This window comes from Daktulosphaira vitifoliae, unplaced genomic scaffold, assembly GCF_025091365.1.
Source record: "Daktulosphaira vitifoliae isolate Bord-2020 unplaced genomic scaffold, ASM2509136v1 Scaffold_5, whole genome shotgun sequence".
NCBI lineage: Eukaryota > Metazoa > Arthropoda > Insecta > Hemiptera > Phylloxeridae > Daktulosphaira > Daktulosphaira vitifoliae.
The window spans coordinates 24,290,681-24,313,890 of NW_026099576.1; the positions used below are offsets into that span (position 1 = coordinate 24,290,681).

The 23,210-nt window shown below is 24.4% G+C and overlaps 4 protein-coding genes across 7 annotated transcripts; 3 read left to right on the top strand and 1 right to left on the bottom strand.

The window, feature by feature from the left end:
- The first annotated feature begins 3,530 nt into the window (after positions 1–3,530).
- Positions 3,531–6,361, top strand: LOC126907704 (uncharacterized). The gene is made up of 5 exons (XM_050689191.1): positions 3,531–3,993; positions 4,056–4,384; positions 5,377–5,556; positions 5,771–5,874; positions 6,114–6,361. The coding sequence occupies exons 2-5, from the start codon at positions 4,363–4,365 to the stop codon at positions 6,246–6,248; spliced, it is 441 nt and encodes a 146-aa protein (XP_050545148.1). The 5' UTR covers positions 3,531–3,993; positions 4,056–4,362; the 3' UTR covers positions 6,249–6,361.
- On the top strand, positions 6,149–7,661 carry LOC126907703 (sentrin-specific protease 1-like). Its single transcript, XM_050689190.1, has 4 exons — positions 6,149–6,261; positions 6,390–6,522; positions 6,618–6,722; positions 6,995–7,661. The coding sequence occupies exon 4, from the start codon at positions 7,000–7,002 to the stop codon at positions 7,579–7,581; it is 582 nt and encodes a 193-aa protein (XP_050545147.1). The 5' UTR covers positions 6,149–6,261; positions 6,390–6,522; positions 6,618–6,722; positions 6,995–6,999; the 3' UTR covers positions 7,582–7,661.
- A 1,347-nt stretch (positions 7,662–9,008) lies between these two features.
- LOC126906583 (protein FAM32A) lies at positions 9,009–11,207 on the bottom strand. The gene is made up of 3 exons (XM_050687224.1): positions 11,040–11,207; positions 10,481–10,622; positions 9,009–9,328 (listed from the first exon to the last, which is right to left on the bottom strand). The coding sequence occupies exons 1-3, from the start codon at positions 11,102–11,104 to the stop codon at positions 9,206–9,208; spliced, it is 330 nt and encodes a 109-aa protein (XP_050543181.1). The 5' UTR covers positions 11,105–11,207; the 3' UTR covers positions 9,009–9,205.
- A 158-nt stretch (positions 11,208–11,365) lies between these two features.
- Positions 11,366–22,414, top strand: LOC126906582 (V-type proton ATPase 116 kDa subunit a 1). 4 transcript variants are annotated; one of them, XM_050687219.1, is made up of 17 exons: positions 11,366–11,671; positions 11,753–11,929; positions 12,274–12,402; positions 14,399–14,520; positions 17,726–17,852; positions 17,938–18,114; positions 18,183–18,395; positions 18,465–18,615; positions 18,679–18,818; positions 18,881–19,120; positions 19,656–19,765; positions 19,829–19,953; positions 21,012–21,130; positions 21,505–21,612; positions 21,687–21,903; positions 21,971–22,142; positions 22,205–22,414. In XM_050687219.1, exons 1-17 carry the CDS (start codon positions 11,555–11,557, stop codon positions 22,305–22,307), a joined length of 2,547 nt encoding a protein of 848 aa, XP_050543176.1. In that variant the 5' UTR covers positions 11,366–11,554; the 3' UTR covers positions 22,308–22,414. The 4 variants fall into 4 exon arrangements, with proteins under 4 accessions (XP_050543176.1, XP_050543178.1, XP_050543180.1 ...); XM_050687221.1 differs by having other exon boundaries at positions 14,408–14,520; XM_050687223.1 differs by having other exon boundaries at positions 14,435–14,520.
- The last annotated feature ends 796 nt before the right edge of the window (positions 22,415–23,210 follow it).

Genomic DNA, 23,210 nt, shown 5'->3' on the forward strand with positions numbered 1-23,210 from the left:
AAAATGACAACTTTTTCACAAAAAATTAATTTTTTTAACTTAAATTTTGAAAATGTTCCGGAAGGTCTGACACTTTTATATATATCTTAAATTAAAGCTAATGTAATATGCTTTATTATGAAAAAAAAAAATTTCGAACTTTATTTTATCTTCAAGGTGAAAATGGCTACCAAATGCTATTATTGTGTGAAAATTCTCAATTTTATAATTTACATTTTTTACTTTAAAGTGCTATAACTTATTGAAAAGTTTATGGATCTACACAATTTTTTTATGACAAATAATATTTTTTAATAAACCCTTTTTCATTTAACATACTTTATCTTAATCGAGATATTAATAAGGAACCAGCAGATCAAGTAGCTTTTGGAATAAAACACCAATTTTTTTAAAATTAAACACTATCTAAAGATTTGCATCGAAGCGTTTATTTTTGATAGTGATTTTAATCACTGTCAGATATCATTTACTTGATCCAACTATGACACGTCACCACTGTGCCGCGACCCCCCTGTGCTGGGTTTTTTATTTACAGTGTAAGGTGAGGTGGAATATGTAAGTACCTTTTTTAGCTTCGATGCGAAGTTATCCTCAACATTAACCTCAAAAATTGAAAAAATTTTCCTCAATCCCCATAAATGGGGAAATTTCCAAAAAAATTACAAATTTAAAAATTGCTAATTTTTGACATTTTTTCAATTTTTTTTACTTAAAACTACCATAACTTTATAAAAAAATGACCAAATCAATATAATTTTTTTTTATATAGATGCATTATGTCTTTATCTATCATTTGGTATATTTTATTTTATAAATCTGACCCTTTACCTGTCCACAGGGGAGGATTCGAAATGACAATTTTTTCACCAAAAATTAACCTTTTCAACTTATCTTTTGTAAGTGTTCCGGAAATACTGACACTTTTATATATATCTTAAATTAAACTAATGTAATATACTTTATTATGGAAAAAAAAAATTTCGGACTTTATTTTGTTTTCATGGTGAAAATGGATATCAATATCCATATATAGTATTAAGTATATAACTATTAATATAACACACGATAATATCATTTATTTGAAAAACGAATTTTTAACGTCAATGTCAATTATTTAAGTTTCATGTTTAATTTTTTGACATTTTTTTATTGGTTAGGTCATCACATAAAATTAATTATACATTTTTAAATAATCCAATTAATTATCTACTTAATTAATAAAATCTACACAACTGGTATCACACCTACTCCGAAACACAAACGTACTATAATAATATAGTGTAGTTAATCGTTTATTTGGAATTAGTCGCTTAGAAAAACAGTATTTGATTATATATCTAACGGTATCAAATTTTACAAACATGTAATAAGAAACTATGTCATTCGATACTTAATAATTATATATAAACAGTACTTAAAGCATAAAACTTTGAACAGTTGAAAGAAAACAACATTACGTTTCGACGAAATTTCTTCTTATGATAAACTATAAATGTTATAACATCTTAATATCCAGCAGACACAATTGATTGTTTTATTTCAAAATTATCGATACTATAAATAAAGAATTCAATTATCCTATTCAAAATTTCTTGCAACTTCCTTTTTAACATGCTTATATTAGTTTCACATGTATGTTTGTTGTTTGTTGTAAGTTTGTAACTCCTCTCGGCACGTGTTATTATGTCGCGTATATATATATATAAACAAATTTTTATTGTTTATTATTAGATATCAACATTTAAAGATTCAAATTTTTTTCAGTTAATAATCATGTATAATACAAAAGGGATTACAAATACAAGTAGTTAACTGGTTTTTTATGACGATATTCACAGGTATATAGCCTTTATTATTAATGGTAATAAGACACATTGTCGTGAGTTTATAAATACACTAATTGGCAATACAGAAATTATATTTATTGATAGTCATAATTTACAATAAACACTTCGTGACTGTGACAGCGATATCATAAAAAACTAAAAAGTAAAAAATAAATATAGTTTAAAAAAAACTGAAAAACACGCTTTTAAAGCACATAAAATTAAAAAGTTAAAAATAATTTTTAACTTTTTAGTTCGATATACTTTAAAAGCGTGTCTTTTTTAACTATATTTATTTCATTCTTCTTTCCTCTTCTAATTATATATTTCATTCCACTCTGCCACGTCTAATGCTCACTGTAAATAATAACCCTGATTTATTGCACTCTTATTAAGCGCTCTTATTAAAAGCGCTGACAACAATTTCCCTGGATTGGGGGTACTATCATCTTACTATAAAAAGCACTGAAATCCTTTCAGGCTCGAAGGAGTGATAGCGAGCGAGAGAGTTCGTTTTCTCCGAATTGAAATAAGAATAAAAAGAAACAATTATCAGTCACAGCCCTGTGTTGTTGTCGGCTGACTTTTACGCGTTTTATTTATATATGAAAAGAACTTGTTTTAATTATTTATCTTTTGAAGAAGTGCGAATTAAATACTTTTAAACATATACATATGTTTAAACATAAACATATCGAGATATTTAACAAATCATTTTACAGCAATTTGCAAGAATAAAAGAAGTAAGTAATTTTATGTTATCCCAGTGGCGTATTTTGATTGATTTCTCGGGTGGTGTCCAACTTTTAATGAACCTCACAAACGAAAATTATAAAAATGTTTACTGACGTAAAAAAAACTTATTATTTTTCTAATTACTATTTTAGGAATTGACAAATAATTTGAAAATTGAAATTTTGGTACTGTTGTATCTTAAAAGAAACAACCCTAGTGTCTTAACTTAAAGTAATAAAAGTTTAATAATAACTCAAATGTATTTATTATAGATATAATTAAACAATGCAAAACATACAAAATAAATATACACTAAAAACACAGTAAAACAATACACAAAATGAAAACTTAATGTCACAAACGTACCGCACGAAAAGAGATTACCTTTGGTGCTCCTGAGGTCCTCTTTCCTCTACGATTCATTCCATTTCGTCTTATATACTAAAATATTTTGTTTTTCTTCTTTTTGCAAAATTAATAATACTATCGTTTTCAAAAATGTTTATAAATATTTAATTCCTGGTCTAGTAATAATAGATCAGGAAATTACAATTAAACAAAACATTACAAAAATGTTTTACTTCCAGCTTTACAAATGATAAACTATATTACAGTATACAGACTGATTTTTTTATCATAACCCACTCATTTACTTGTAGAATAAATATAATTTAAACATTATTTTTGGTTTTCTTTAGTAACACATTATTCTTAAATTATTAACTATTTAAAACTTTTTATGTTCATCCCTTATGCCTTGTAAGGGTGTCAACTTTGTCAACTTTAAATGGGAACACATATTTTGAATATAATAAAATGTTTGGATTTTTAATTAAATAGTAAATGGCATTTGAATTTTTAATATAACTTTATTAGTTTATTAGATATAAACATTTAAAGTTTCAAATTTTTGAGTTAATATACATGTATAATACACATGATGATATGATTACAAATACAGGTAGCTAAATGGTTTATATGATATCAATGTCGCAGTCACGGATTGTTTATTATCAATTATGACTATCATAGATATACTTTCTGTATTGTCAGTTAGTGTATTTATAAACTCACAACAATGTGCCTTACTACCATTGATAATAACAATGCTGTGTACCTGCTAATTTCTTTGAAGTTGTTTTAAACAAAGTAACTCATAACTAAATACTTTATTTATAATAAGTAAACAAATAATAAAATCTCCTTTCAGTATTGATGTTCGTAAATTACTTGCTTTTGATGATGTTTCAGTGTCATTCCACTTCGAAATTATAAATAACGATTCAATTAGGTACACAAAAAGCTCAAGAAAATCATTGACAGTATAAAAACGTTCAACTCATTTAGTCGCACATAATTGTTTTAATGATTTTTTAGTTATACATTTTTGACTTTCTTCGATTTGACTTTTCAACACATCTTTTCGCTTTGGGTATATGAAAAAATCTCTGACTTTAGATGGTGTTCCTAATTAATTTCGTGTTTCTTGTATAGAAGATGAATAAGAAATAGCAAGGTTTAAAACATGAACAGTACAATGAACAAACGTCGCAAGCGGATAACTTTGGTGAATAAGAGATTGAGCTCCGTTAAATTGACCAGACATAGAAGCACATCCATCGTAACACTGTCCTCTAAGGTATTTTGTTTCTACACCAAATGAATGTAAACTTTGAATAATAATATATAAACCTTTTCCAGTAGTATCTGTTGTAGACACAAACTGAAGAGTTCTTCCTTGATAATTATATTTTCAACATCTAAATATCGAACACACAAAGTTACTTGTTCGCTTCCACCAATGTCGGCCGTTTCATCAGCAAGTATTTTGAAACATCTTTGAGCATTTATGTTTGTTACGATTTTATTTAAAATAATTTTATTACAGGATTCAATTATTTCATTTTGAAGTGTTTCAATTGTATATTTTATTGTTTCTTCAACTTCCAAAAATGATTTTAAACGGTCATCTCCTTGGGCACTGTATCTCTAAAATTTCCTTAATTTTCTTGGATAATTTGTCATTTTCATTGAAGTTACAAAGATAGCCGTTATTGTCAAAAAAAAAAAAATAATAATAATAATAACATTAAAAATGCAAAGAATAATTAAACATTTAGGTAGTTAAACCCTAAAGTTATTTTCGATTTGTTAAAGTCGTTAAAATTAATTCAAATCTCCTGTTATTTTCTTTTATCAGAATTATTATGTCATTAATTCAGTTATTAATTAAATTGTTAAATTATATTATATATTCAACTTAATAAATTTTTATGTTGATTATAATCGCATGGCATTATGGTTTTTGTTAATAACTAAATGGAAATAGCAATTTCACATGGGCAAAATTTTTAATAGTTGCAAGAGAATAAATCCAAACGTTGATATTTTATTTCATACAGATTAAATTTTATATGCATAAATATTCTGTTAACCGATATCAAATTTATTCCACTTGAACTTTCATAAAAAAATCTCTATCATTTGTAAACTAATGTAATAAATAAACAAACAAATACAAAAGGTTTTTCTTCAAAATATATATATATATATATTTTTTTTATTTTTGATAATTCTCTGTATTATTCTTAAAATATTGTATTCTTTGACCAATAATACAATTAAAATAAATAAGTATTGTTTATACTAAATTTATTTATAATTGGCTTATACATTTTTTTAATGAATTTTTACAATTAAGTTTCCTTGACAATTAGATGTAAATGTTGATTTTATCGACATTCCAGTTCACTTCGTCTTTTCCCGTGAAAAATAAACAATCGTCTTGTGTAATTATTGAGATTTATTTAATTAGTTATTGATATGGCAAGTGAAAAAAATATTTTTGGTCAAACAAATGAATCAAACTTACATAAGGTCATACGCAGAGTTGAAGAAATATGGAATCGTCGTTTCATGCATTCCAATTGTGTTTTAAATAATACAAATAAAGGACAAATATCAAAAAAGTCAACTAAAGATGTAAGAATTACCTGTAAACACTATTAAGATTAATAATTAAACAAACTATTTCGAATAGAGAAAAAGTTTTTTAATATAAAATATAAGAAAAATTAATAATAAGTTCTCTTATTCATATATGACAATAATTCAGTCGCTTTACTTTAATTTAACTATTTTAATATTAAAAACCTTTTTCGAAATTGATTATTTAATTAATAATTATTAAAATTATATTCAATTTGCAGCAATTATTAATAAAAATATTTATCCTATAAAAAATTCCATTATTCCAAAAAAACGCACGTATCGAAAAACGAATAAAAATGATAAAATTATTCCAGAAAAATTGGTAACTATAATTATATTAATATATTTATTCGATTTAGCTATGTTATTGGGATTTGTCTGATTCAAAAATATAAAATAAACTATCAATCCCCTTAATATAAATGCGGTAACATAATGTTTAATATTATTCTGCTATTTTTTCTATTAGATTTTTATGGGAAATTCAATTTTTATCGAAGATAATAATATAATATTAAGTATAGTTTATTTGTTTATTTAAATATCTCTTTGGTTACCTAGAATATGATGCAGCAAAGAGAATTCGGAACACTTTTTCAGAATGAAAAATCTGAAAAATATAAAAATGAAATTTTAAATTCAACAGAAAAAAAATATAGCAATTTCAAAAGACAATCCGCTATTAATATCAGCTGATTTGTTAGAAAAGGTATATTTTATTATGCTTTATTTCAATAAAAAGATTTTAGGGTATACCCTAAACCATTTTTTGGACTTAAAGCAGATTTCTTAAATAAATTTATCATATAATTAAATATATTTTTATGATCCGTTTAGAGTTTTCATAAGAAGAATTTGGAACGCAAAAAATCCGAAATAAAAAAACAACTTTTTGAGATATCTTCTAATACTACTGCTCGACCAAATTTAAAAAGAAATTCATCCGAAGAAGATGAAAAAGTCATAAAAAGTATACAACTTTTAAAATATAATTCATTTTTAAAAAATATGAAGTTTTGATTTTTGAAACAAATATGTAATATTTTTAAACATAAATTATTTTAGAGCCAAAAGTTAGTTCTAATCCTTTGACCTTAAATACGCCGAATGACGTAAATTTACTTGCTCTGTCCACTATTGAAGTAATAAAAGTACCAGAGAAAGAAAAAGGTAATTAGTTATTTAATCTATTTATTTTATGTAAAATTAAATAAAAAAAGATTATTTATTAAACATAATTAATTATAATAATACGAGTTAAATTAATATAACTTCTGCAGAGGCGTGTCATTAAGGGGGTCCATGGACGTTTTAAATAAAAGTAATTATACGTGTTTAATTTCATATTCCAAAACCTTAAATAAACCTAAATAATAGTAAACTGTTCAACAAAGTCTTTTATTAATTTTATGAAAAATGTTTAAATATGGTTACACTTGCAGAAGTAATGCAAGATCAGAACACAAAATCTCTTGATCAGTATAATGCACCTTCATTTAAATCGCCCACATCATGGTATACTTCAGACACAATTAATGAGTACATTAAAATGATAGTAAAACGGTCAGAAGGTGAAGTTTATGCAGTTGTCACTGATTTTATTGTAGCGTATCTTCGAGGAGGTTATCCAGCTGTAAGAAGATGGATAAAAAAAGATTTTCACACAATAAAATTACTTTTTGTAGCCATGAATGTATATGAGAGTCATTGGATATTGACAGTGGTTAATATACCTGAAAAGACTGTGACATCATATGATAGTCTTAAGTCGTATGAGGGTCCCTATCCAATGGTATTAAAAAATTTCTTAATTGAATGGGAGATGGACAAAAAAGGAAAAGCTTCTACATGGACATTACAAATAGGCGAGACATCTCGCCAAACCAATGGACATGATTGTGGGCCATTTACTGTTGAGCTGGCAGAAAAAATGTCTCGAGGTGATACAACACCAATAAATGCAAATTTTATGCCTTTTATAAGATTAAGACACAAAAATGAAATTATTGCTGGCGAGCTATTCAATTAATATTTTTATGAATGAAATTTTATTTTTGTATTTTATATCAATTTTCTTAATATTCACTATAAATTGAAATTTTTATTTGTATACCAAACATTTTTTTACTTTTTCTATGTTTAATTGTAGTTTTGTTATTGTATTTTAATCTTATTTTTCTTTGTAACATTTCATTTAAGANTTTTGTTATTTTATTTTAATCTTATTTTTCTTTGTAACATTTCATTTAAGAAATTCAAATTTAATATAAATTTATCTTAACTGAAATAATTTATTGTTCTTGTTATGTGAATATACAAATATTATAATATACAGTTATGGATACAATTAAGTTAAAAAGTCAGCCAATTATAAATTTTTAAATTAACAAGCGTATCTACTATCTTAACTTAATTTTAATTTTACTAAATGACGATTCATAAAGAATTTCATAACTTTTGTTTTTTTTTTAAATACTATTTTAATTATAAAAATTATTTTCTGTATTTTTTATGAATGCGGTATATTGAATAGGGGTAACTAAACTTATTTGTTTATAATTCTCTAAACTGATAAACTATAAAATAAATTTAAAAATGAACTACAAGTTCAGAATATTTCCGTTGTTATTATATTTTTGCTAAGGGTATTTTTGTTGTCTAAATGACCCAATGAAATCCAAATAATTTCTAGAAATCTCTAGTCTCTGATAAAATGTAGATAAATACGTGTCGTCGAATCCTATCAAATTATCTTCAATTTTGTTATTTATTTAAAATACCATTTATTTTATAGTAAATAAATATAGTATATTATAAAAAAAGTTAATACCAATATATTAGGCATTTTTTTTAAGTCGGGGGGTGTCCAGACATGGAGGACACCCCCCCAAAATACGCCACTGTGTTGTCCCAATTATTTGGAGTTAATAAATTTGAGTAAAGGATGACAAAGCAATAGATCATTTATTAAATTAATATCTTAAAGTGTCAATTTTAACTGGTTGGTTAAAGAAGTTATACATAATCACGTTATATGGTATTCGTGAACTGGCTTCGCCGTTTCGTTGCCTCTTAGTTAGGACATTAGAAACTAACCAGACAAAACTTTATTACACCTCGAATAGAGGTACTACGTCTATTATTTTTATATCTACTTGTATTTGTCGTTCTGAACCCTCGAACCATACGACCCCGATAGAACCACAACATCAGGTTCTCATTATACCAATCACCCATCACTCAATTTCATCATTTTTATTTTATCGATTATTGCTTTTTATTTTTGAATTATAACAATGTGTATTACACATTTTACGTAAATGTCAACAAAATAACTTTGTATGGGTAGATAACATTGGTCACTAACCATAATAGTTCAAGAATAATTTCCATTTCATTGTACCTACTTTTATAAGTAATCACAAGCAAAGAAAATTTATAGAAAAAAGAAATCAATTTAAGATACAATTTTTTATTACATTTATTTAGAGTAAATTTATTTTAAAATGTACAATTAATTCTACTAACAGTTAAATGTTTAAGATAAAAAATAAATATTTATACATTATTAGGCATTCGATCAAAGTAAAACAAAAATAAAGTACCAAGTGTTATTTTATAGGTATAAAACAATATAAATATTAAAAAAGTTTTTATTTGGTCCAACTGACTTTTGGTATATCAAAATGTTCAGTGAGACTATCGAGGTGTCTATTAAATTCTTCAACTCTTTGTTTATGTGTCATAGATGCAACTTTCATAATTTTTTCTTTTTGCTAAAAAAATTTACAAAAGTATTGTATTAATAATAAACATCATTCACTAAGAAATTATATTTATAGTAGTTTAAAAAAAAAGATAGCACAGTGGGATCGTGGCATAGTTAGTAATAGTATAGATGATATCTGACAGTGATAAAATCACTATCATAAGAAACGCTTCAATGCAAATCTGAAGATAGTTTTTAGTTTTAAGAAATTGGTGGATTAAATCAAAAGCAAAATTCTAACTCAAAAATAATTAAGGAAAAATTGCAAAAAGAATCATTGCCACAGGTAATGATTTTTACTAAATCAGCAATCGTTTGTCACATTTATTTTTTAATAAAATTGGCAATTTAAGCTGATTCAAATGTTAAAATTAATTTTTTCGACTTAAAAGAAAAAAAAATTGAAATAAGTTTCACTTTATGTTTTACGTCAATTAGTATTATATAATATTCATGAAAATCAGTATAACTCATTATAAAGTATATTAAAATAAATTAAAATACAAAATACAAAATTTTAACACAAAAATTGAGTTGAAAAAGTTCAACTAATAAAATCTCAAATCATAAATTTTAACAACAAAATTGCATGTTTTTTATCTACGGCAACCATTTTTACATAGAATAAAAATTGTCGGGGCAATTTTTTTTTTTGAACTTATAGTACATAACATAAGCTTTATTTTAGCAAATGTTTGAAACTTGGAGTATACCTGGAACATTTTCAAAACTTAAGTTGAAAAAGTTAAATTTTTGTGTAGAAGATGCAATTTTGAATCCTCTCTATGGGCAGGTAAAAGGTCAGATTTTCAAAAAATGTATATCAAATGAAAGGAAAATATCTAAAGTTTCAATATAAAAAAGAATTATTTTGATTTGTTCAATTTTCATTAAGTTATAGCAATTTTTAGAAAGAAAAAAAATGTCAAAATCGTAATTTTTGGGGGGATTTTCACTATTTACGGGGAACGAGGGCAAAATTTTCCATTTTTGAAGGTAATGTCTTCAACTAGATACGATTTGTGATCTTTTGACGTATTGTTGAGAAAAATCGGTATAATACAGATAACAAAAATAGAATAAATAAACACATTATGGTAAAATTAATACCTTCTCAGCTTCAAATCGAAGCTAAAAAAAAAAAATAACTAATTTTTACCAATTTCTCTTGTTGTTTCATAAATGCCAACTCAGCTTTTGTTGGTGGTACATAATGTTCTTTTAATTTTACTTCATTGTCCTCAATTCCTTTGTTAATCTTTTCTAATTCTTTTTCTTTAATCTTCTTTTTCTTTTTTTTCCTAATTAAATCATTTAATAATTAACTTTAAATTTAAATAAAATAAAATATTCTTATACTATTATCAATTGTATCATAAAATATAAATAAAGGAATCAAAATAATGACTTTATAGTTTTTCTCAGTAATTAAGTTAGGACTAAATTTAAGGAGGATTAAATATGAAGAAAATATTTTGATGTTTTAAATGTTGTTTTAAGATTTGTTTATTAAAAAATAATAAATTATGCAGAGGTATAAATAATTATGTCAGTTTTAATGAACGCATCAATTATCTCACTATGCCTAATCAGCCATCTGAAATGTGTACTCTCTCATAACAATTTTCGATGTGTGAAAAAATGTACTTTACTAAAACGTTCTCGTATCAGTAAATTTAATCTCTTTAATGAAAGTATAATAATAAATAATGACTTACTTAACAATTCCAGAGTCACATTTCAATTTTAATCGACCACTCGAAGCGACTTCATACTCAGACATTGTGAATATTTCGCTGAAGAAAATTTGTTCAAATTACTTTTTTTATTTAAAAGATGTGTATAATGTCAAGATGTGCTGCAATCATTAAATACATGAGAAAACTAGATAAACATAATATTTATTCATTACAGTCTATCCATTATACAAATGTTATATGAATACTGTAAACTAAAATTTGTAGTGGTAACAGTACATTTATCAGCTGATTTTTTTCACATAGATAAGATTGTAGAGAAAATCTAGTGTCAGCCGTCAACTTATCGCCCATTTCATCAAGTTCATGGAAATATTGTATTGCGAGTCGACGCCCGACACACCCTAACATTGAAAATCAACCTAGAAGTATTTTGTTTAAGTTATGCTATTTATGACACCTTTTAGAATTTAATTTTCGTCTCTTTCATTTGCCTGGCATAATATAATAGAATTAATTTAGTGAAACACTCTACGATGGGGTCCCTTTTTCGTAGTGAAGAAATGGCTTTATGCCAATTATTTTTACAAAGTGAAGCTGCATATGCCTGCGTTTCAGAACTTGGTGAATTAGGTTTGGTCCAGTTCAGAGATGTAAGCATATATTCAAATTTTTTTGGTTAGAAAAGTTTACTTGAATATTGTATAATTAATAATTTGACAATTTATTTTTAGTTAAACCCTGATGTTAATGCTTTTCAACGTAAATTCGTCAGCGAAGTACGCCGTTGTGATGAAATGGAAAGGAAACTCCGTTACTTGGAAAAAGAAATTAAAAAAGATGGAATTCCAATGTTGGATACTGGTGAAAATCCTGAGGCTCCACAACCTCGAGAAATGATAGATCTTGAGGTAACGTAAAAACTACTTTTTTACTATAGATTATTAGAGGTATTTTGTTTTCACATTAATGTTGTTGCTCTTGGTCATAAAAAAAATAGTTCATATAATTTCATAAGAGTATATCATCAGATCATTAAAAATTCTAAGATTTAATTTTCTGAAAAATATAATTTATTAATCTATTTGAAAAATCTTACGCAAATTTAAATTAAAAAATGTAAACACTTGTTGTTATTGTTGTCTAAGAGTACTTGATTTTATTATTTTATATTATTATTTAAGTTTTAATGTTAATATTACTTGAATCAATTTTTTTTTAATGTATTCTATTTTATAATTATGTTTAACTATAGGCCACATTTGAAAAATTAGAAAATGAATTGAGAGAGGTCAACCACAATGCAGAAGCTCTAAAACGAAACTTTTTAGAGCTAACTGAATTAAAACACATTTTACGAAAAACTCAAGTTTTCTTTGATGAGGTAAATATTAAAGTAAACTCATAAAATTTATAAAAAATATATAATTAGTATTAATAAGTATTGTAAACTAAATATATATTCTTAAGGTAAATTAATATGAACATTAAAATTATGATTATTCAAATATAAATCAAAATATGAAAGTGTCAAATAATTTAAATTTTATCAAAATCATAATTCAAGAATAAAATTTTTTTAAACTTTTATAAATGTTTACATAATACTATTTTTACATACTCAATACTTTCAGTTACTGGCAGCATCATATTATTCTAAAACCACCTCACCAACTATCATAAGGATTTCGTTTAATACTCATTTTGGTTTTTTATTTTTGCTTTACTGCATTTTCTATTTATTGTTTTATTTATTATTAAAATCATATGATTTCATCATCATTTTATTTTATTGATTTATGCTTTTTTAAAAATTGAATTGAATTGATTGAAACTATTTAGACATATATAAATAAATCTTCATGAAATACACATTGTAATACTTTTTATAAGCTAAAAAAATTGCTATTTTTAATTACTCGTATTTAAATATATATATATATATATATCACAGTTAAATTAGTACCTTTTTAGCTTTTCAAAGTTTGAAAAAAATTTTAATTTTACTAAGTATATTTACAAATTTTAATCTCAAAAATTAAATTAAATACAATTTTAAATAGTAAATACTATTTAATTTATAAAAAAATATATTTATTATATTTGTGTAAAATGAAATAGTAAAACAGAACAGGCTTAAGCAATTTACATTTATCAAATGAATCATTATTTACTATAGTAGGTTCAACTGGAATTGCAATATAATTCAGAATAATTATTCCATTATTGTGTTTTATCATTCCAATTTAATATTAATTGACTTATTTGTAGTTACTTTATTCATAAAATTAAAGTATTCAAGTATGTACATCTTGTCATCACATGCATGTAAACAAAGCTGTCTTTTCACTTAAACTGCCACAATTGCACAATCACTAATAAAATTATCTCCTATTTTTTATTTGTACGTAGTTAAGATAAAATATTTTAAAGTTTTAGTTGTAAATAATAGTTATGGTGTTGGTAAAATACTAATATAATTACATATCTATTATGTTAGAGACTTATGTCCTAGTTGTATGAAATTCATATTGTTTATTTATTTTGATGTTTAATAGTTAATGATAGTGCATTATATATAACTTTTTGTTTTTATAAAACTTATCATATTTTTTGATATGATGCATGTTAAGAATAACACATACTTTTAATTTTGAAATATTACATTATTTCTTTTACAGTTTTATGAGGTTAAAATCAAAATAAATAAGCAATTTGTATTTTTTATAAGCATGTTTCTTAGACAGTTGTAGTAAATACAAGGATACCTACTCTTTTATTTAAATTAATAAATTTAGACTTATATAATAAAAAGAGTAAAATTAAATTAGTTATTAATGTGTTTTTGCCATACTGGTTACATTTATATAGTTACATTATTAAATTTGTTTCTTTTTGGACAATCTTTTTCATTTTATTAAATTTGATGTAGTTATAATATTTTACTTTATTGAAAATAGATAAAAAAAATTTATTTTATAAAACCTATATTTTATCTAAAATAAATAGGTATATACAACTAATTCAATATTCTGGTTTTGGTAGATTTATCTTTAGTATAGTTTATTTAATTTATTTAAGCTTTATTATTTATTTGCTTTTTTTCAATGTCAGTGAGCATCAAAATATTCAGGCTTATTTGCATTGATCTTTTTTTTTTTAATATTTAAAAAAAATTATATATATATATATATATTTTACAAAATAAATGTCATATATGAATAATTTTGATGCACATTTTCATTAAAAAAACTTACTATTTACATTTCTATAATTAAAACATTTGTCTGGTGGGGTGGTGATGTCCGTGTGTTGTCCCTGTGCGTTTGCGTATATCTGTCTGTGTATGTGTGTGTGTGTGCGTTCGTATGTGTTGCCAGACTGAACAGAAAATGGGTACTGCGGTTGCTTCACAGATGGCTGACCCAAATCGGGAAGATGAGCAAGTTACGCTACTAGGTGAAGAAGGACTTCGTGCAGGCGGTCAAGCCCTCAAACTAGGGTAGGATTATAAATTTGCTATTTTCATATATAATTATTTAATTACACAATTTTTGCTATCATATTTTTTATAGTGTAATAATACATTAAATATGATTATCATAGTCTTGGATGATGAAAATATCTAGTAGGTTATATGTTTTGTTAGGAGTTTTTTGCAGAGTAGCATAATATATTTTTATAATAATGATTTAATTTTTAAAATTTATTTTTTTATTATCCTGAAAATAATTAGTAGTGATTTAAGAATATAAAAACTATATTGCTATTAAAGGGATGGATAAATATGAATTGGGTATTAATCAATATTTTTTAAAAATTTATATTATTTAATATATTGGAACTGGGAAGAATATTTTATTTATTATATTAGTATTAGTATTTTCATAGATAATTAACAAATATAAATATTAATGTAAAATTATAAAGAATGATTAAAGTAACCTTTTCAACTGGAAATTTTTAAATATATTAGTAGAAATGATTATCTATTTAACTATATCATTATAAAATATTTATTTTAATTTACATAAAATATTTCGGCAATAAATAAAATATTATTTTAAAATACAGTTTTTTATTTTATATTTATCATTATCAACTTCTTATCATAGTAAATTTACTAAAAAATATTGTAAAATTTCCTAATGAAAGTTTTATTTTGGTTGTTACATCATTTTTAATTTTTTAACTATTACTATAAGATACATTTATACTTTACATACATAAAATGAGGGATTTTTGAATGTTATTTCATTTAATATTTTCATTTTTATACCAGGCCACTTAAAACTTATAATAAATATATTATGTAGAAACTTAAATAAATAATCATTTGAGAAATAGAGCTCTGAATCTAACTATTTCTGTAAAATAATTCTCATGTAAAAATAAATAAGATATTATAATAGTATTATTATAATAAGTTTTTATTATTATTGTATAATCACATTGTAAAATTAATTTACATTAATCTGAAAGTAATGAATAATTATGCAGTATTTTAGTCTGCATTTTGTAAATTTTACTTACTAATCAGATTGCAAAATTTGTAATATATTACTGTACTGTATTAACTAAAAATGTGATTGTGGTGGAAGTACTAAAAAATAAAATGGTGATATTGTTAAATGTATATACCCAATAAATAACAATTAGAGAACTATGTGTTGATTGTGGAATGTTTATTTATGGAATGTTTAAACTGGACCTGGGATTTTATTAATGCATTACTGTTGTATTTATTTTCTTTAAAATATATTGAATAATTAAAATTATTCACAAATTACTTTAGAGCTTTAAATTTGAATAAATGTTTAAAATATTTGATGGTTTGTAAAATGTCTACTAATAAGTTAACTTAAAACAACAGTTTTGTAGTTACACTTACACAAATAATATCATTCACGCTTATTACTTAATTAACATATATAATAATAATAATTAAACATTGTAAATTGGTTAAATCATTACAATGTAAAGTAAGTTGCATTTGAAATAGGTGCTTCAACATTCGCTGCTTTGCTTTATCATTCTTATATACTTATGCTACTTAAATAATGAAACAAAAAAATGTATTAAATTATATAATTATCTTTATCAATGGTGTAGTCGAGGGTATGACTACATGATGTACCTCCTAAATTTCTATTTATGCTTGTACCTGTAACAAAAATCTAGATTTGCGGTACACAAACATGATAACTGACACTTTAAGATTTAATTGTAAATATTTAGTCTCACTTTATGTTATCATTAAAAAAATGTATATAATTATTAGAGTGCTTTCACATTTTTTAAATTTGTTTAGACCATTTCTAAAATACTCAGCTCTATGTTAATTTACAATGGACATATACAGTACCACAGAAAATTATTTGTTATAGAGAGGAGTGATACCTTCCATAACTAAATTCTTTTTTAATATACATTGTATAGTGTTAAGAAAACAAACACTAATATTTGTTTATCATTTATGTACCTCAGGATAACTAAGATAAACTTGCATAAAGTTCTAAATCCTAGTTATTATATTAAAAAAAATTTGTTCATAAAAATTGTAAAACATTTACTTTTTTGCTTCACTGGTAATAGTTTTCGTGTATCAAGTATTTTTAAATACCTTTTTTTAAAAAAAATTTACACTACAACCTTTTCTCAAAAAAATATTCTTGGATGTAGGAGGTAATATTTTGATTTAAGGATGTACTCGTGAACTTTTTTAAGACTACACCACTGATCTTTACACTATCATTCGTTATAAAAGTTATGATGAATTTCATACTTGAATTATATTCAGTAATTTCACATGTCAAATTGGAATTATATTAAAAGTGACATTTTTAGATGCTATAACTAAAATGAGTCGAGACATTTTCTATTACTGCACATTATTAATTGAAAATTAAATGTTAATTTCCTTAAGCTTGACTCTGTTCAAAAATCATCATTAAATTTAAATAAATATTATAAATGAATAATAGTTTAATGTAAATTATATTAAAACAAAAAATATATATAAATTACTCTTTTTTTTTTTTTAATAAGAATAATGATTATTTTTAAATAAATATATATAGATATAACATCATATATAACTGATCATTTTTTTTACCCCGTTTGTGTGTGTTCGTGTACAATAGCAAGAGGGTGGTATACACCCAACAGAATCAATGACACGTGCTCTGATTAGTGATGATTCGATTGCACGTCAAATCAATGCTGGCCCAGTACAATTAGGGTATGTACCTATTTATATTGATTTTCTTTTTAACTACACATTAAGTTTATTTAAAACAAGTTTAAATAATAAATGTGTCAGTTAGAAAGCAAAAACAAAAATACTTTTTAAGTTGTAACTTTAATACATCTCTTTATAATTTTCTTTTCATACTAATAATATGGGCATTTATTAAATGTTTTGCTGTGGAATTTATTTTACTTTTCTAATGTTATTTGTTATAATATTTTTTACAAGCGCTATAATACTACATCATTGCCAATTTGGTGAGTGGAATAAATAAACAAGTTCAGGTCCAGTTAAAACATTGGTTATTAGGAATTATATATTTAATTCCATCACAATCATAATTATAAGTGATCATACCTAATTAAAAAATAATTTTGTCTTATATGTTCTACATTAATATAATTAATATTATAAATTAAATTTCAAAATAAAATAATTTTTTTTTTAACAAATTAAGATTTGTTGCTGGAGTAATATTACGTGAAAGAATTCCTGCCTTCGAAAGAATGTTATGGCGGGCTTGTCGTGGTAATGTTTTTTTGAGACAAGCTGAAATAGAAACCCCCTTGGAAGATCCATCAACTGTCAGTATTTATTTTATGTTATCTATTAATACTTATTTTTTATTTATGATTTTGATCTATTTGTTATGTATTTACTGGTTTATAGGGAGATCAAGTGCACAAATCAGTATTTATTATATTTTTCCAAGGAGATCAACTCAAGTCTCGTGTAAGAAAAATCTGTGAAGGTTTTCGTGCTACATTATATCCATGTCCTGAAGCTCCATCTCAACGCCGTGAAATGGCTATGGGTGTTATGACTCGCATTGAAGATCTTAACACTGTAAATATTAAATTTAGCATTTTATAACAAATAGTTAAAATTATTTATAAATTGTATATTTATATTAGGTGTTAGGTCAAACTCAAGATCATCGTCATCGTGTCCTTGTTGCAGCTGCTAAGAATATTAAAAATTGGTTTATTAAAGTTGTCAAAATCAAAGCTATTTATCATACATTAAATTTATTCAACTTGGACGTAACACAAAAATGTTTAATTGCTGAATGTTGGGTACCATTACTTGATGTTGAAACTATCCAACTTGCTCTTCGTAGAGGAACTGTATGTTTAAAGAAAAAGATTATAACTTGGATATTTTTTCAATTTTCTATTTGTAACTTTTTATTTTAGGAACGAAGTGGAAGTTCTGTTCCTCCTATACTTAATAGAATGGATACATTTGAAGATCCACCAACCTATAACCGCACTAATAAATTTACAAATGCTTTTCAAAACTTGGTAGATGCATACGGAATAGCAAGTTATAGGGAAATCAACCCAAGTATACCAAAAATTAAATAAAGTTATTTATGTTTTTTATATTAATTTAAAAAAAAAATTTTAGCTCCGTATACTATTATCAGTTTTCCATTTTTATTTGCTGTCATGTTTGGTGATCTCGGTCATGGTGCAATTATGTTTTTATTTGCACTTTTTTTGGTACTACGGGAAAAACCATTAGCTGCCAAAAAATCTGACAATGAAGTTAGTGAAAAATTTTATTCATTAGAAAAGTTTTTTTGTAGTTTTATTTTATTTATTTTTAGGTATGGAATATATTTTTTTCTGGTCGTTACATTATATTATTGATGGGCCTATTCTCTATGTATACTGGTCTTATATATAATGATGTATTTTCTAAATCTCTCAACGTATTTGGATCACATTGGCATACATTTTATAATACATCTACTGTTATGGATAATAAAGCCCTTCAGTTAAATGTATCTAGTTCAGATTTTTATGATCAAATTCCTTATCCAGTAGGACTTGATCCTGTTTGGCAGGTATAACACCTAAGTTGTTTTACTTTTACATTACATTAAGAGCTTTTTAATACAAGCACAAAAAATAAAATAAAATTATTAAGTTCTACCATTTATAACATTTTAAAAATAGTTTCAGTATTGAGTACAAATAATTGTTTTTATATCTGGAGAGTTTTATATAAAATAGAATGTATCATCAGTTTTAAGTAATGAACTCACTTGAATAAAATTTGATCACTCTTTGTCTAAAGTAATAACAATGTTATTGACATCAAATAAATTTTTATAAAACATAATTTTAAATGATAGTGCTGATGTTAAATGATACTTGGTATTTTATAAAGCTATTAAAATAGTTTTTTCCGTTATATTCTTCCTTGAAGTGATTTCTCAATATTATTTGCTTGATATGACATATTATATTTCATTGAATTTGACTCTTATTTTTTATATTCTTAAATATTTACAATTTTTTGAAATAATAAAATTGACATTTTTACTATTATTTTAACACTACTAAATACTGTTATAAATTTATAATCTTTCATTTTAGCTTGCCCAAAACAAAATTGTATTTTTAAATGCATACAAAATGAAAATTTCCATAATCATTGGAGTGCTTCACATGCTTAGTGGGGTTGCTTTAAGTTTATACAACTACAGGTAATAATTTCAAATTAAAATTAGTCTGATTTTAAACATTAATTTACCATGTTATTTTTACAGATATTTTAATGATCGACTTGCTATTATTTGTGAATTTATTCCTCAATTAATATTTTTGACATTCTTGTTCTTTTATATGGTGTTGTTAATGTTTATAAAATGGATATTTTATGGTCCTCAAAATGGTAAGTGAATAAAAAGATATATATCTACATATAATATTATTATCATGTAATTATATCAGTGAAGAGTGATTCTGAATGTGTATTTGAAGAAAATTTCCCTTGTAAAATATTTTGAATTATTATTAATTATAAATATGTAACTTATTTGTTAAACCAATCATTTACAAAGTTTCATAGTCCCTAATAAAAAACTATAAATAGGTAAAATAAAATTTGTATTTGTAATAAATCAAAACTAGATAATTGGTTCAGTATATTTTAACATGGTAAAACCATGTAACTCAATTTTTCGACAAATTTACAAATAGAATAATTATTTTAACTCTCAGTTATCAAAAAAATTTTTATTTCAAGAAAGCTTTAGCATATGTCAACATTTAAAGTATAGATTTCTCAACAAAATTATTTTTTATCATTTTGAGGTGCATAATGTTGCTATGAAAACGACAATATTTCTAATCTCTCCAAATTGTTTTAAATCACGTGATACAAAAAATAGGGTTTGAAATGAGTTGGTGATACATGGAAATAAGAAGTTAAAAATTGTTATCCTAAATGATTCAACTAATTTATTATTATGCATTAAATATTAGATATCTTTAGATCTATAGTCTAATCAAAAGACTTAAAGAAAAAATTTCCTGGATTAGTTAATTTAATATAATGGAATAAGTTTAGTTAATCAAAAATTATTTTTAAATAATATATTATAACTTGGGTAACTCAAAAAATTATTTTGAATAATTTATCTTAATTTTAATTAAAAGAAAATTCTAAATAAAAATATAAAACTATGAAATAAATTGTTTATATCCATTAAAAAAAGAAAATTCCCCCTTCACCCTTCACCCTTCTAAGACACTTAGCCCATTTAATATGTTATTAGGTTTGGAACTAAGAATATTTTTCTGGGACTAACTCAATTTTTAATTTTTTAGTACAGGGCACATTAATTAATATTAAGTCCTCATAAATCACATAAAAATTTGACTTGATAGTTAATGTTCATAAATTTATAATGCTAGCATAAAGTGATAAGTATATATTGTTTTTAATAGAATTTACAAAAAGTCCAGCTTGTGCACCTTCTATTTTGATAACATTCATCAACATGGTATTATTTAAAGAAGCTGAACCATTAGCGCATTGTGAATCTGTTTACATGTTCCCGTTACAAGTAATTTGGTCCATGAATTTTTTTTTATTTTTTTTTAAACTCAACTAAAACCAAACTTTGAGTGTTTGGTTCAGTTTATTAATCGAACTTAAAATTTTAAGAAATCAAACTAAACTTTTTCTTTGTAAATTAATTAAAAAATCAAACTAGTATAATCAAACATAATGCTGTATTTGTTAAATAATGATGCCAAAAAAATTTTGCACAAAAATAATTAAAATTGACGTTCTGTTCAAGTTCAATTAAATATTTAATTGTTCAGTTCAGTTTGAGTTTGACTGAAAAATTGAAAGTTCGGTTTGAGTTTGGTTTAACCCCAAAAATCAGGGTTTTGTAACATTATTTATTATTTAAAAATATATTTAAATATTTAGGGATTCTTACAAAAATTATTAGTATGCATAGCACTTCTATGTGTTCCAATAATGTTACTAGCAAAACCAATTTACATTATGCGCCAACAAAAAGAAAAACATGTTCAAGTAATTTATTTTATCTTATACAATAATTATATATATATATATATATATTATATATAATTGATTTTGGTAAATAGTTAGTAAATGGACATGCCACAACTGAAAATGGAGATGCTGAAGGAGCAGGTCGTATTGTACAACAACCAGCAGCAGGTGGTCATGGAAATCATGATGAAAATGAAATTGGAGAATTATTTATTCATCAGGGCATACATACTATTGAATATGTACTCGGATCTGTCAGTCACACTGCTTCATATCTTCGGTTATGGGCTCTTTCTTTAGCTCATGCTCGTATGTTATTATTGTTACCTAAAAATTATAACAAACCGTTTTATTTATTTTAATTTTCAACCTTTAGAATTGTCAGAAGTACTTTGGAGTATGGTTATGACTAAAGGTCTCATATTAGATTCGTGGATTGGTGGTGTATGGCTATGGGCTGTCTTTGCTTTCTGGGCAGTTTTAACTGTCGGTATCCTTGTTCTAATGGAAGGTCTTTCAGCATTTTTACACACACTTCGTCTACATTGGTAAATAAAAGTATCATTTTATTTTTTATCTATTTTACTTTAAAAAAAAATATGTTATTTAGGGTTGAGTTCCAGAGCAAATTCTACAAAGGACTTGGTTATGGATTTGCGCCATTTTCTTTTGAAGTAATTTTAAATACAGCTGCAACAGCAACAGAAGAATAATTCTTTTATTAGATTATGTAGTAGTTTTTAGAACTGTATTATTTCACATATGAAATAATATCATGTGTAATTATTAATTTTTAAAAAAAACCATTCCAAATTTTTTATGACTTGTATATTTTTTTTTCCTTAAAGTCTTATTTTATGTTAAGGATTATTATTTCTAAAAAAATATTAAATCTTATTATTTATTTATTTTTTTTTATAGTTCAATAAAATTAGTACATATCTATTTATTTATGATTACATTATTGATAAGATATCTGAAAGAGATTTAGTATTTATAAAATTAAATATCTACAGTACTTTTAATTAAGAAATCAATTTTTTTGTGTACTTATTATTTTATAATGATTATATCGTTTTATAATTAATAGAACTCTTTAGTTGATCCATAAAAGTTGTTTTAGTATTAAAATAAAGAATGGGGTGTAATGTGTAATGATCCTATGTCAAGTTTCATTGTTAAAAAGTTTTTTTTAAATGATTTATCAATGCATATACTAATGCAATAAGAAACAAATATTTTATGTAAAAAAAACAATATCAACTGTTGCAGGCTTGGTGTAAATAACATTTTTATTAATAATTTTAGCTTCGATGCGAAGCGGAGAAGGTATTAATTTTACTATGATGTGTTTTTTTTTTTATGTCTGTTGCCACTTTTTCTCAGCTCTCACTGAACCGATTTCTTTCAAAAATACGTCAAAAGATCACAAATCGTATCTAGTTGAAGACATTACCCTTAAAAATTGAAAAAAATTCCCTCGTTCCCCGCAAATGGGGGAAATATCCAAAAAAATTACAAATTTAAAAATCGCTAATTTTCGAAATTTTTTCACTTTTTTTTCTTAAAACTTCCATAACTTTTTGAAAAATCAACAAATCAACATAATTTTTTTT